Raw genomic sequence first — 15,016 nt, forward strand, 5'->3', positions numbered from 1 at the left:
GAACCCAGTGCCATTTTTGTAGTTATTGAATGTGGAAATACCGAGGGAAAGTAAATAGGTTAAATAGTTGACAAGTCTATAACCAGAAAAAGAAGATACATATTTTTAAACGTGTCAGTAAAGACCACATAAATCAGATCACCACTGTGTATAGCAGCCTTGTCTTAAAAATAGACTACATTTTTTTTCTATCATCAACTTTTGAAGTCTAAGGCCCGTGTTTGAAGAGAAATTTAATGTGTCAAATAGGAAGGTGGAGGCAAAGACCAACTTAAATATTCCATAAATAAATACGTAAATAATAGATAGATAGATACATAGATAGATACATAGATAGATACATAGATAGATACATAGATAGATACATAGATACATAGATAGATACATAGATACTTTGATACATAGATGATAGAAAGAAAGATGATGGTGTTACAGTCATAGTACTTTTACCAGTAACCTCCATTTTAATCATTGAGTATTTCTTTAAGATTGTATTTTGTTGCTGAAGGTTCTGTGAAGTTCTGGGTTGATTCTCCCCCTCACAGAACCACTGATTCCTGTCTAAATCTGTTGCAGTGTGCCTGAATACTATGACTACGGTCATGGAGTAAATGAGGATGCCTACGACAGCTACGGTAAGACCTTTTCCTTACTATGGTCAAGAGATCAGAACACCCATCTGTCTCTGACAACTCAGAAATTATTTCTATATCTACCGCACTGCCCCATTTACACAGAAGTGTCTGCCACATTGATTTATGTAATTCTACAGTATGATTTGACTTACAGAACCAGTGCAGAAAATTGGACAGATCAATTTCGATCAAAATTTCAAAAGAAATTAATCACAATCATAGATCATTTCCACAGCATTGGTGAGCAGTCAGTAGTGACGCCATGTTTCAGCATGCCCATAGTCCAGTCTTTAGTGTAACATCGATATTGTGTCTTTCCTTTTGTAACAAAGATATCAGTATAATCTACATTTAAAATATATTTGGACTTGAAAGTTCATAAATATTTTTATTATGAAATGATTTTCAAATTATTTATCCATCATATGTAGCTCTTAAAATCCTAAATAACATTTTCTTGTATGTATTAAGAAACAGTCAATAAAATATTAGTCTGTAAAGTTGATTTCAAAATGTATTATTGAATCGAGTATCACTAAAGTTAATCATAATTTTATTTCACAAATACTTGCTGACTTCTTGTGATCTGTCAGGATAATACTACATTGTGATGGGTCATGTCTGGCTCTACAAAATTTTTATTTAGCAAGTTTGCCTTGAAAATGACATTTAGAAATTTATATTCTTGGGTTTGTGTTAAAATTATAACAAGAATCCTTCTTCTTCTGATGGAGAATGAAGAAAACAATGAGTTTGAAATGCCATATCATGAAAGTGTAATGCTATGTCAGGATGTAGAAAGACAGGCACAAATGGTTGTGGAGTAGGGGGAGGAAGGCACAGAAGACCAGCCAGGTGGGGAAAGGAAAGCACAGATGAACCAGGTGTGGGAAGGAAAGCATAGATGGTTTGGTGGGGGAAAGAAAGCACAGATCACCAGGTAGGAGAGGGGACAGATGGTCATGTGTGGGAAGGAAAGCACAGATGGCCAGATAGGCAAGTGGGAGAAGGAAGGCACAGATGGTCAGATGGGGGAGGGGACAGATTGCCAGGTGGGAGAAGGAAGGCACAGATGGTCAGGTGGGGGAAGGAAAACTAAAGATTACAAAGAATGGGGTAATGCTTTGAAACAGTCATTACTTAGTAATGCAATGCCATATCCAGCAAGAGAACATAACGCTATAACCAATGCAAAGCAAGAATTGATGCCCTCCATATAAATTATTACACATTTATTCATTTTATGTGAACATATTGAGCAATTTATGACAAAGGAGAAGTCAGTATGAAAATATAGCTCTGAGACTCCTTTTCTGTTTTTGTACTTTGTCAATAGTTGGAACTTGACTCAGTGCTGCTACCACATCAGGGTACTTTCCATGACTCAGGACTAAGCAAATCCTAAGGAAGTCTAGATCTAATGTGAATGACCCTGATTAGAAAGTATGGGATCTGGGTGTAAAGGTTGCATTAGAGGACTTGAATACAGGTCTGAGTAAGTGGGATGCAAAGGAGAAGTGGAGAAGAAAACAGTTATAGACATATCTTCCATAGTCTCCATCGGCATCCTCTAGGAAGATTCTCAAACATCACCTGCATTTTAGAAATGAAGAACTAAGGCTGTAGCATTAAGTCATTCTCCTTCATTGAATAATTAACAAAAAATAGAATCTGAAAGTACCATATTGATGTTCTCTCCCCAGAAATTCTAGCAATGATTCTCGAAACAAGAAGAGAATCTAGCAATTTTAATTTTGGCAAGGTCACCACTACCCACTTAGGTTGAGGTAGAAGGCTAAACACCTCAAGGTATCTACAGTTCCCTAGGTTCAACAAAAAATAACTATACTAATCTTCTTCCAAGCCTGTCTCTACTTGTACAAGTAACATGTCTTCTCTATTTTTTTTACTGAAGATGATCAATGAATAAAATATAAACTTAGTTTTTCTGCTTTTATCATAGAGAATACAACAGTGTACCTATCTTTGGTCAATCTGTATCCAGGATAATCTGACACCTCCATCATTTTTCTTAAGTTTAACCCAAATGAGATCAAATTCACGTACCTAATATGCCTCAGAGCCAAGATCATTGCCCCATCTGTCTTGGCCTCTGTGGTGGTTTGGATGAGAATGGCTGCAATAGGCTCCTGTATTTGAATAATTTGTCCCTACTTAATAAGACATGTTTGGGAAGAATTAGGAGTAATAGCCTTGTTAGAGGAGGTATGTCACTGAGGGCAGGCTTTGAGGTTTCAAAAGACTCATGCTATTGTTATTCCCAGTGTGCTCCTGCATGTTCTCTCTCTTCTCTCTCTCTCTCTCTCTCTCTCTCTCTCTCTCTCTCTCTCTCTCTCTCTCTCTCTCTCTCTCTCTCACACACACACACACACATACACACACACACACACACACACACATACACACACACACAAACATACACACACACACACATACTTGCTTACCAAGACATGGCTCTTAGCTGTTCCTACCTCCATGCCTTTGCCCCTCCATCATGGACTTTAATTCTCTGAATCCATAAGTCCAAATTAAACACATTTTTCTAAGTTGCCTTTGTAATGGTTTCTTATCACAGCAATAAAAGTAAGTAACTATGACAACCCCTGAGATCCATCTCCTCTGTCTGCCCCCCAAAATGTTGACAATGACATTGCAAAGATAACCTGTCATTGGAAATGTCTCAAGACAACAGCATCATAGATGACATCAGCAGGGGTTGAGGAAGCCCAGTTAGTTTAAAGGCAACAAGAGAGTATATTTTGCACATAGGTACTGGTAGGTGCGAGCTTTGTAATGATTTACAAAGTATACTTTTTTTCTATTGCTCCCATTGTTTCATGCTCAGAAATAGATGGATGCATACATATTGTACCAGATTACAATCTTTATGAGTTTAGAACCTAGAACTTAAGAAAACAAGTATTCTGAATTGGTATAGGGTTGTACAAAGTTAGACAACATTACTCATTTAAAAATGTTTGAGTTATTCCAGTATGGGAAGACTACAAATCTCCTGATACTTTTTCCTAATGAGGAGGTATATTATTATTCATAAAATGTCTCAGGATTTTCAGTATAGTCGTTATTTTTGACACTTGATGTACCAGTTTGAGGAAAATAGCTCCCATGTTTCCTTTATGGAATCACATGCACTGCACTCAGTGCTGCATTCAGAAAGATGCAGCAGGTTGGGTTATGAAGAGATGAAATATTACTTTCTAAAAAAATTGCTCAATCAAATCAGGGAATTGACCAATAAAATGAACAGACAGTTCTCATAAGGAATAAAAATGGCCAATAAACAATTGAAAAAAATAACCAACATCTTTAGCCATCAGAAAGATGGAAATTTAATATACTTTAAAATTCTATCCCACCCATCAGAAGGATAACATCAAGAAAACAGGTGTATATGGGGAAAGAGAAACACTTATTCATCACTGGTGGTAGCATTAAATTATAGAGCCATTATTGAAATAATAAAGAGGTTTCTTAGAAAAATGCAAATAGAATCACCACATGGCTTATGTCATAAGAGTCTGGACTATATACCCAAAGGTCTATTGATTACAGAGACATTTGAACTTCAGTATTATTGCTACCAGACTCACAGCAGCTAAGAACAAAAGACAGGATGGCCATCACAGAACAATGAAAAATGTAGCAACTCTACATGGTAAAGTTTCATTGAGCTGGAAAGGAAAATGAAATCATGAATTTTGAGTGCAACTGGAAATCATTATATAAAGTGAGATAAGCTAAACTCAGAACAGACACCACATATTTTCTGATGTGTGTGTGTGTGTCCATGAGAAGGGATCCTAAGTGGAGCATATGCAAGGTGCAAAGGTAGTAATAGTATACATGTACATAAAGGAGAGGGGGAAACCATTGGGACCAGCAAGGGTGTCATGAGAAAGGGATTAGAGACCAATAACAGACATGCTTGATGATGGCATATGAAACCTATTGCTTTATATGTCACATTAAAAAGATAATCTAAACACAAAGATTTTTCTTATTGTAGTCTGTAAAAGTATTTTCTTCCATCCCTCTAACAGTAGCACTATACCATGATAAATATAGACTTTAATGTATTTCATACAAATTATAATAATTAGCTATTCATAGGTTCATTTGAAATTGTTATACTCTTTGCATAATCATAGAATAAAGTAAATTCACATCAATCATGTATTTTTAGAGTGAAGCTCTGAAGATTCTGCTGCACTCATACTATACTCATGTGTAGGGGAAAACAAGACCCACAAAAATAACCAGAAATACAGGGACTCAGCACTATAATTTCAAAGGCTAATTAAGTTATATATATATATATATATATATATATATATATATATATATATATATATATATAATGGAAATTCAGATTTTAGTATAAGATGTTATATACTAAGTTATCAGGATTATGCATTATGTTGATAATTGTTGATAAGTGGTTCATTTTGTAACAACGAAGGAGCAAGATGGTAATAATCTTTTCTTATGACATGTGCATCTAGATAATTTTTTATTATTGAAAATAACTTTTTGATACAATGTGTTTTATCTAGACTTTTTCCCCCTCTTAAAAAATACGAAAAAAAAACACATGAAACACACAAAGACACAAGTAATTACTAAAACAAAAACACAAAGTAAGAAGATAGCATTTACAAACACAGGAGAAGGTTGACCCAAATGCCCATTCAAGTCAAACTGAATATACCCCATGTACATTATCATCCATTGTATCCTCTAGTTTGTGAACTGTAGTCAGTCTAGTCAGGTAATATGTGTAAGCATGCAAGCACATGCTAACTAAATATTGACTGATTTGCTCCATAATTTTTGAGAATGCAACATCTTGCTACATATCCAAGACTAGTTTCAAACTGGATTCACATAATTCTCCTGTTAAACTCCCAAGGCTCTGGAACTCCAAGTCTATGGCTTCATTTTTTACAGTCTATTTTGTGTATATCAGATATAAAGATTTTTTTCTCTTTGTGTCCCAGGTTTCATTGCTGAAGTAGGAAATATAAACTGTATATTTATAGGTAATATTAAATATTAAATGCTTTCCTTACAACACTGTAATACTAACATTTAAATATAACCAAATATGTAGATTTATTGATTATAAAGATCATGTAACATATAATATATTATCAGATTCACTTTTAAACTAAGATTTGTTACATTTTATACTGAATTGATTTTTCAAGAATGAATATTTGACTAATAAGAATTTAAAATCAGTTTCTGCACATCTAAAATATTTTCTAATTAAATCAGAATTACTAAAATTACTTTGGATATGTCTGAATAGTTCATAATTCAATGGGGATGTGTTTTAATTACAGGGCTTAGCTATGCAATGCTTCACATAAGAAACACCCTCTTCATTCTCTCTGAGATTGGCAGCTATGAATGGACAGCAATATTATCTTCTCAGAGGAAAGAGCTGTTTATTAAAATGTATTTAATGTATGAACTGGAGAGCTAATTATGCATCCATTCATTAGTAGCATCATAAATGACAGCTGTGTGGAACCAAGAAAGATAATATTAATACAGTCTTGAAATGAATGAAAGCATAAAGAAACTGGGTGCTATATTTCAATCCAGGGCACCCGAGTGCTGCACTTCAAGTCGATTGCAGAACAAGAACATCCTCATTTTGTGTTGAGGAGAGAGATGATTATTATCCCAGTGTGAAAATAAGCCTGCATTGATTAATCTGTGAAAACAGCTAAAGAAAATGAAGCCAACTAACATTCATGCCAGCCCTGAGACTGAAGAACAAAAGCCTTCTATATTTAACAGTCAATAGAGATTCACATTTGAGAAATTGATTTTACAAAAGATGAGTTTTCTAAAATTACCAAGAATATAAAAGTCACTGAGAAATATAATACATGCAAACAATTTGTTTGTCCTAGGATTTAATATTGAAATGTTTATGTGTTCCCGAGAATAATATCACAGTTATTTCATCTTAATATAAAATTTTAAAGTCTATTTTCAACTGAAAGATAGCCCACTGAAATTGTGTTCCCATGTATTTTGAAGTTCTCATAAAATTGATTTTAGAATAAGCTAATTAGTCTTGTAATATTTGACAGATTGAAATTAAATGGACATCTCTTACAAGTAGCCCTGATAGTACATGGATACCATTTCCCTTAGAGGTGACACAGTGTAAACAAGTAGGAGTCAGAGATGGCTCAGTGAGTTAATGTGCATGACACACAAGCATGTCACCATGAGCTGGGACCTTCAGAACTCGAGTGAAAACTGGACACTGTAGCGACCACATAGTTCCCTGTGATCCCAGCATCCCTACTCCAGGATTGTGGGAAGCAGACTTAGGAAGGAGATTCTACTTACAGGCAAAGTAGGCTGATTTACTGGACCATGAAGAGACCCTATCTCAAACAAGATGAAGGACAAATGCCATAAGACTGTTCTCAAATCTCTATAGGTTGCATACCCGAGGTGAGTGCATGCACACACACACACAGGCACACACACATGCACATGCACACACTCATACACATATATGCACATGTACATAACCAGAATCTCATCATTTCATTGCTTATTGACAATTTTACATTATTAGTTATATGTAAGATCTCAATTTTTCTTTGAGTTATCCACCCTTAATAGAACAACATTAGGCAAACTAGGAAACTGCTTGTGCCTATGTTTAAAGATTGTAAACTTTGGTTACCTTAGTATTCTGAGGAAAAAGAAACAATACAAGCAGCTAATTTTCACTCTTGATCAGTGTGTCAAAAACCTCTTGAGACAAGGAATCATAGTCAGGATAAGGTCAAATCTCTTTGGGTACCACATGTGGCACTCACTTGTAATGAAGTAGGAGGGTCTCATGAGTTCAAGGCTATTTTAGGATACACAGTGAGATTCCCATGTAAGCTAAGTTTAAGAGTAGGCAATCGTAGTGCTTATATGTCAGGGGAAACCAACAAGCAGAGGAACATGGGAACACAGTCCTTTAGAGCAGATCATGGAGTATAAAGCCTGGTTTTTTATTGTTTCTTCCTCCATTCAATACCTGCCATGTTGCGTGTCTTTCTGAGACCATACACTGCATTCTAATAGAAAATAGAGGTAGATGAAGGAAGCAGGCGACTAGAAGTTGAGTTTTCCTATCAGTGAAGGATTGTAACCATGACTACCCTCACTGAATTAAAGGAAAAGAATTATAACAGTCCTTTATGCTACCGTTTGATTCTGCCTTGTGTGACTTCTCATCAGGCCCTCCTGTGCTTTTTAAGTGTGTGGATGAATGTCTCAGCTTTTGGTAGAATTCAGACTTTGCCAGTAAAGAAAATATAGTGTAGGTTCAAGTGAGACAAGCTTCTATATTGTGTTCAGTTATCGTTCACTATTTCATTTTCTACATTCTGTGATGTTAACTCTTTTTTCAGTTGTCTTTTTTGGCTCCATTTGAACTCCTGGGTTGAGGAAGATCATCGCAGAAGTAGGTGGTAGAGTGAATGGAGACAGAGAGACAGATGGAAAAACATAAAGGGGGAGATGGGCGGATTTATCTCTCTCAGTGTGCCCTCACTAACTTATTTCTAACAGTGCATTCATCTATGAGTGCATTTGTGGGCTAGTCTGGTGATGAGTTTAATAAAGCTCTGGAACCAAGCAAGTTGCAGACGCCCTTTTACTTGCAAGCAAGCTTCTATCAGCATTGCACTGGGAAGGGCACTTCATATCCAAGCCACAACCCTCCCATTAGTTATGAATTTTGCATGTTGATCTGCAACATGACACAAATGAGGAGTATGAGTAGCCATTCTTTATGGTGGGTTTAAACTGCTTTTCTCTTCTGAGATTCTTTTTTATTGATCATTTTATTTGTTTACATTTCAAATGTTATCCCCCTTCCTGGTTTCCCCTCCACACACCCCTATCCCCTTCCCCTCCCCCTCCTCTTTGCCTCTATGAGGATGCTCCTTCAACCAATCACCCACTCCTACCTTACCACTCTTGCATCCCTACAATGGGGTATAAAGTCTCCACAGGACCAAGGATCTCCCCTCCCACTGATGTCATAGAAGGCCATCCTCTACTACATATGTATCTGGAGTCATGGGTACCTCCATGTATACTCGTCAGTTGGTGGTTTAGTCTCTGGCAGCTCTGGTGGTCCAGATAGTTGATACTTTTGTTCTTCCTATGGGGTTGCGATCCCCTTCAGTTCCTTCAGTCCTTCCTCTAGTTCTTCCACTGGGGTCCCCATGCTCAGACCAATGGTTGGTTGCCAGAATCTTCAACTGTATTGTTCAGGCTCTGGCACAGACTCTCAGAGAGCAGCCATACCAGGCTCTGTCAGTAAGCACTTCTTGACATCAACAAGTGTCAGGGTTTGTTGTCTGCAAATGGGATGGTTCCCTAGGTGGGTCAGTTTCTGGGTGTCCTTTCTTTCAGTCTCTGTTCCAGTTTTTGTCCCTGACTTTCTTCTTAGATTCTTTTGTGAGTTTCAGAAATGAAAAGCTATATAGAGAATGACCAATGAATGAACACATTAGCTTAGCCCTCATGATAAAATGTCTCCATGATATCTTTTTTGAACTGGTTCAAAATGAATGTGATATTTGAACTCTCCCTCTTAAAACCCAAATACTAAAATGTTACTCTTCCATTTAACTTTAATAACACCAGGTTTTTAAAAAGCGGTTGCTAGTCCCTGTGTTTCATGATCACCAAGAACCTAAATGTTTAAAATATCTGAGACTTTTTTTGCAACTTTAAAAATTGCCTAGATTTTTTTTTCCACCATGAGTGCTCCCCAACGTATCTACTTTCACTGCAGAAATGCAAGCACATTACAATCTGCATGAGTCTTAATGGGCCTGAATCTGCTGAGCAGAGCCTTTGAGATGGAGAAAATGCAGGTCATTTGAGTAACATTCAGAGCACAGGAGGAGTAACCTGGATGACTTATATGCTAAAGGAGGTAAAATTCTCCTCAAGGAAACCTACTCTCATGTGATTGACATGATCCCCCAGGCATTCTGGGAAGCCCAAGTTATGAGGTAATACGTTACTCACTCACAGCAATAAAAGGAATAACTTTAAAAAGAAATATACATATATACTCACACACATCCAGTTGTCAGCAATGTCTATGCTTGTTTTATTCTACATAAGTGATTTCAAAACTCCTCCCTTGTTTAATAACACCATTGACTTACTTTACATTTATGTTGTTTTACTACATGTTTGCCACTGTGCAAAGTTTCTTCCCTAACAGAACTTAAAAGCCACTATAGAAATAAGCTCAAATTATATAAGACAATTAATATAGAAAAGTCTTTAGAGAAATAATCTGAGATAGGTTAAATATGACCTGAGTTCATTATGGATTTCTAGATTTGCTCAGAAAACCTTTTCTTCTTCTAGATGGTCATTAGAGTTCAGTCTAACTTCAACTATACGGTGAAAGTTAGTGGTTCCCTCCTCACTTCTCTGAACATTCTCCTAAAAGACAAGTTAAGAAGGTTCTATGATCCATGAAACATGCTTTTCTCTGAGTTTTCCTTGAGTGTGTTCATCATCAACATGGGATAGCATCTGATGCATAGGAGATTTGATACACTTTGTTATTGATAATAAATATGAATTTATTTCATATTTTATAAATTTATGATATTCTAGTCATTTCAGTGTGGCAGAAATGTACATATGCCCTCTCAGAAAAGTAATTTTTGTTATTCATTTATTTTATAGCCATAACCCAACCAGTGTTTCTCACATAGCAGTCCCCTGGTACTGAACACACCGTGTTTCCTCTGTTATTTTCAAAGAGACAGGGCTGGTTTAAAGCTTCAATGTAAGGATTTTTCTTAAGAGACATCTTGCAGCAATGTCATGGGACTGAAAACAATCGGCTATGAATCCAAACTTTGTACTAAATTTGAAGATATTTTTAAGACTGTAGTGTCTAGTAAATAAAGTCCCGAAGGAGCAGCTAAATTCCAAATGCACTTCTAAATTTTATTCCTCTGTCATTCTACAAGCCTCCACCTAAAAGGACCTTATGCTTCTTCCTCTCACTCTCAAGAAGTTCCATGCTTGCCTGAGCTTAGGATGACTTTGGAGTATCCCTTCTAAATTTGGTATTGCTGCATTAAAAATATAGGATTGTGAATATTGTAGATGAGGATTGGGAGACTCACTGTGGCAAAATTAAAAGACACAGGCGGTGGCAACAACGGGAAGCACTGACTCAGTGAAAACTCTCATGATGCCAGTGCCCTGCACATATCTCCACTGCTGCACAATGTGTCAAATGCCAAGTGACAAATGCGTAAAACATAACCATCACGATAAAGACAGTGAGGAAGGAAACTGGACACAACAAGAAATAACAGTTCTCCAAACCTTGATTCACAGCTGTTATTGAGATTATGTATGAAGCAGAAGCAATGCCCCGATTAAAAGACATAAACCCTTGGTTTCCTCTATTAGTGATAAGGAATCTTGGATAGTTGCAAATTTGCATTTGCGAGTAGGAATTCATTTTTGATGCTTGCTTAACTTCATAGTTTCAATTATCATAAACTGATAGTATTAGTCATTTTCCTAGCTTGAAGCAAGGAGGAAAAGCATTGTATTAATTCAAACATAGATAGATACAAATGAATATGTTTGTGAAACATAATGCAATATTTAAAGAGAATGGATTGCATGCAAAGTCATCACATACTTAAAACCACCACCAGTGACGTGCGTCCTCCAACAAAGCTGCATCTGCTAAGCCTTCTCACACAGAACCATTGCCTGTCAATCAAGGATTCAAATGCCTGAGACTATGAAGGACATCTCATTCAAACCACCCCTGTCTTAAATACTGAATACACTGCATTTCAGTCATGAATATAATTTGTAATAATGTCATCTCAGAAACATTTATCTACTTAAATGCAGCCTTTTTCTAATATTGATATATGTTTGATTATTTTTATAAGTTGAAGGTTATCTTATACTGAAATTTAAATGTTAATATCCTGTTTTAGAAACTTTTAAAAAACCTATTGCAAGAAGCACCACAGGGCAAAGGGGCTACATCAGTAGAGATTCTCCAGCAGATATTTTCATTGATTCTGTGTCTATTATTTTATTAATGGGTCTTTCTTACTGGGATTTGCCTACCCACATCGTCTGTCTGTCTATGAGCACATAAATTCTGAGTAACAGACCTGGATAAGATAGTTTCTGGAATCATATGCATTGTCACCATGAATTCACCTGTAAGCTATGGGGAGGAAGAGTCGGTTGCTTTTCTGGAAACATAGACTTTACAATCTCTGTTTTCCACGCCTCTCAAATACTTGGCTGTCATTGTATTTCTGGGTTCTTCTTTGGAGAGACAGACTAGGTTTTATAACACTGATTGGTTTCCCTAGCCTTTTAAGGTCCTTCTTATTTTCTGTGTAGCTTACAAGAAAGGGATTTGAGAAATCTTTCTGTACATACTTCTGTACTTCAACGTTCTCTGCTCTGCACTCTGCTCATCTCTCGCTTTGTCATCTGAAATTTATCATAAACTTTAACTCTGGACCAAATGAGAGGCATTGAAAAGGTACAGCACATAGATCCTGTGTCACAGAGTATTTCAGTTAATTAGTTTATAGGACAGAGAATAGACATTTTATTCTGTTTTGTTTTATTCTGAGTCCTATTTGATTCTCACGATAATCAAGGGCTGAGAACCATGGAATTGCTATGTGCACTTTGCTTTAGAAGTTTGCATTGAAAGATTAAATGACAGGATGATGTTTAGACACTTCTTGCAATGTAGTAGCATTGAAATGCGGTGCATAACAAATGGTGATTTATCTTAGTAGTTTGACTTTCTTTTCTTTGGCAAATACCAGGGAAGGTTAATGTAAACAACTATCATGTATACACTAACTACCCTTGCATAGTCTCACCTTCTGAAACAGTACTAGGCTTTAGCTGTCATCATTGAGCTCATTCTATTATCTTTTTGTTAATAAACCACTGTTTCTCTAATGACTTTCTTTAACTGAAACTGTGAAGTCATGTGTCTGTTACTATCTTTCTCTCACTCATAGCACCAGAAGAATGGGCCACAACTCGCTCCAGCCTGAAGGCACCACCACCAAGGTCAGCCAGAGGGGGATACAGGGAACACCCCTATGGTAGATATTGAAGGTCCTCTTCATCTGTGACCTCCTCAAAGACAATTCATAGCCTGTGGTCTCCACATAAACAGCAACAAGACAAGTAATAGTCCTTTTTTTGTTTGTTTGTTTTTTCTGTTCTAGGAATAACTGCTCATAATTGCTCCTACTATTTCTTGTATTCCCTTATACTGTTAACGTGATGTGGACATTAGTATTATTTTACAAAACAGACTGAAAAAAAAAGACATTGGCAAGCATACTTTATAAACCATTCTGTAGGTTGATATTCTCTTGATTGTTTTTTTTAATCGTTGTGTGTAAACCCCTTTTCTCTTTTCTTTTTAATTTCCTTTTCCTTTTCCTTTTGTAAGAAAAAGCATGAATCTGTTCGATTTTTGAGTCTCAACCAACTAGCAGAACCTTTGTTTAGGGTTGTTAAAAGACTGTAATATGATTTTGAACTAGCTGATAATAAAGTTGTAGATAAGATGTTTTAACCTGTCTTTTAATATATGTTAGTCAGATGGAGATGTTCAATATGAAGTTGTAAATTTAATTTTTAAATGCTGTTTTAATGGGGTTGAAAATAAGCAGCTACTGTATGTATGTAGCTAACTGAATTTGTTCAGTGTTTTAACCTGTATTTGTTAAAAAAAGAAAAAAGAAAAAAACACACATGGAGTTCCATGTGCAAGCTTCTCTAAATAGGAACCACAATTTGTCAAATATGTTTGCCATAATTTGTCAATAAAGCTGAAGGCTTTTGTAAAAACTAAATTTGGAATTACTTGTTTTCTAACTTTAAATGCCTGCTTTATTTCTTTTTCAAGAGATGCCTAAAATGTTTTCTATTTAAAAATTACAAAAATGAACCCAAGCCTGTTTTAAGATATCTGTGTAATACTTAAAAAATGTATCAATAACTTATGGTTGTTAAATAATTTAAAAGTTAACAAACTAAACTGTGACATGAATCATGGTTAGTAAACACTAATGTATAACATGTTAATGGAAGAAATGGATTTAGAATAATAAATGGATTTTAAACTATCCTCTAAGCTTTATCTTGCTAAACACAAATTCTGATTGACTTGTTTGCACTAGCATGTCTCTCGTGAGAAAGAGTAATGGAGTATAAAGAGGTAAGATTACCACTTACCACTGTCTAAATGCCTAGTTCTTCAACCTTTGAGTTTCCCCACACATTTAAATATCCCATCCAACATGTAAGCGTTGCATAGATTCACGTGATTGTTTTCACTCAAAGGAGTGCGTGGACTTCATTCGCGTAGTTTATAACAGTTTGTTTGACCAGGAAACCATCAGTGTCAATGGCTAGATGTTGCTCTTCAACCTCAAAACACTTTATTTGTAATTTTCAGTGCTAAATATCACCGCCCTTGAAGGCAGTTTAGAGGGCTGATATTTCTTTTGAGACTATCAGACTTGATGGCTGATGATTATTAAGGAAATATGTCGCAGGACTCACAGGATGACTAAACGTTAAACAGGTAACACTAATAGTAACTCTGTAAGTTTGCCTATGCAGCAGTAATGTTAAATCTTCTCAGTTATTACGTTCCTGATAGTTAAAAAAGTAAACCTACAAAAAATATATATATAACAAATAGGTCTACAGGCTTTTAAAACAACTAATTAAAATTAACTAGAGGCAGCAAGATGATTTTACAATCTATAACCCTCAAGGTAATAAACAGAACTAAAATTAGCAATAACAGTAATGCAACTCTTGCTAACATCAAACATTAAGCTAAATTTTGATGGAGAGAAAGAAGCAAAAAACTTGACAGTAGGGATAGATACCAAAACCGTGACTCTTTTGAACATACTCTTTTTTGTTTATGGTGGCTTTTTGTCAATGTGATTGGTTTACTTTTTTTGCTGCTTCTCAGCTGAGGCATTTTGCTGTTTAGTTTCTGCAGTTGGAGTTGCATGTTAATAGTTTTATGAAGTGTGTGTTTGTCCTCGATTAAAAATTGTAAACATTTGCCTCTTAAAAATGATGCTCAGTTATGTTTCCATTTTCTATTCTTTCTTACTATTCCAGGTCTGCACAGTGAGCACATATATGGTAGCAGATATGATGGACTAAAGGGGATACAGGTAGGCTGAGTTCTGTCATCTTTGACACAATCTTTACCA

The 15,016-nt window shown here is 35.9% G+C and overlaps 1 protein-coding gene across 2 annotated transcripts in view; it reads left to right on the forward strand.

Moving 5' to 3' along the window:
* Positions 1–15,016, forward strand: part of Khdrbs2 (KH RNA binding domain containing, signal transduction associated 2) — a 488,795-nt gene that overhangs the window by 436,632 nt on the left and 37,147 nt on the right. Inside the window, exons 8-10 of one of the 2 annotated variants that reach the window (XR_015046810.1) lie at positions 577–635; positions 12,782–12,953; positions 14,922–14,977. Coding sequence is in view for 1 of the 2 variants with exons in the window: in XM_021163203.2 (XP_021018862.1) it covers positions 577–635; positions 12,782–12,879 (157 nt within the window). In the remaining variant the exon portion in view is untranslated. Of the gene's footprint in view, positions 1–576; positions 636–12,781; positions 13,885–14,921; positions 14,978–15,016 lie in introns of those variants that run through there. The other variant, XM_021163203.2, reaches the window with a different exon arrangement.

Source organism: Mus caroli, unplaced genomic scaffold, assembly GCF_978045245.1.
Source record: "Mus caroli unplaced genomic scaffold, Mus_caroli_1 scaffold_1, whole genome shotgun sequence".
In the NCBI taxonomy this organism is placed as follows: domain Eukaryota; kingdom Metazoa; phylum Chordata; class Mammalia; order Rodentia; family Muridae; genus Mus; species Mus caroli.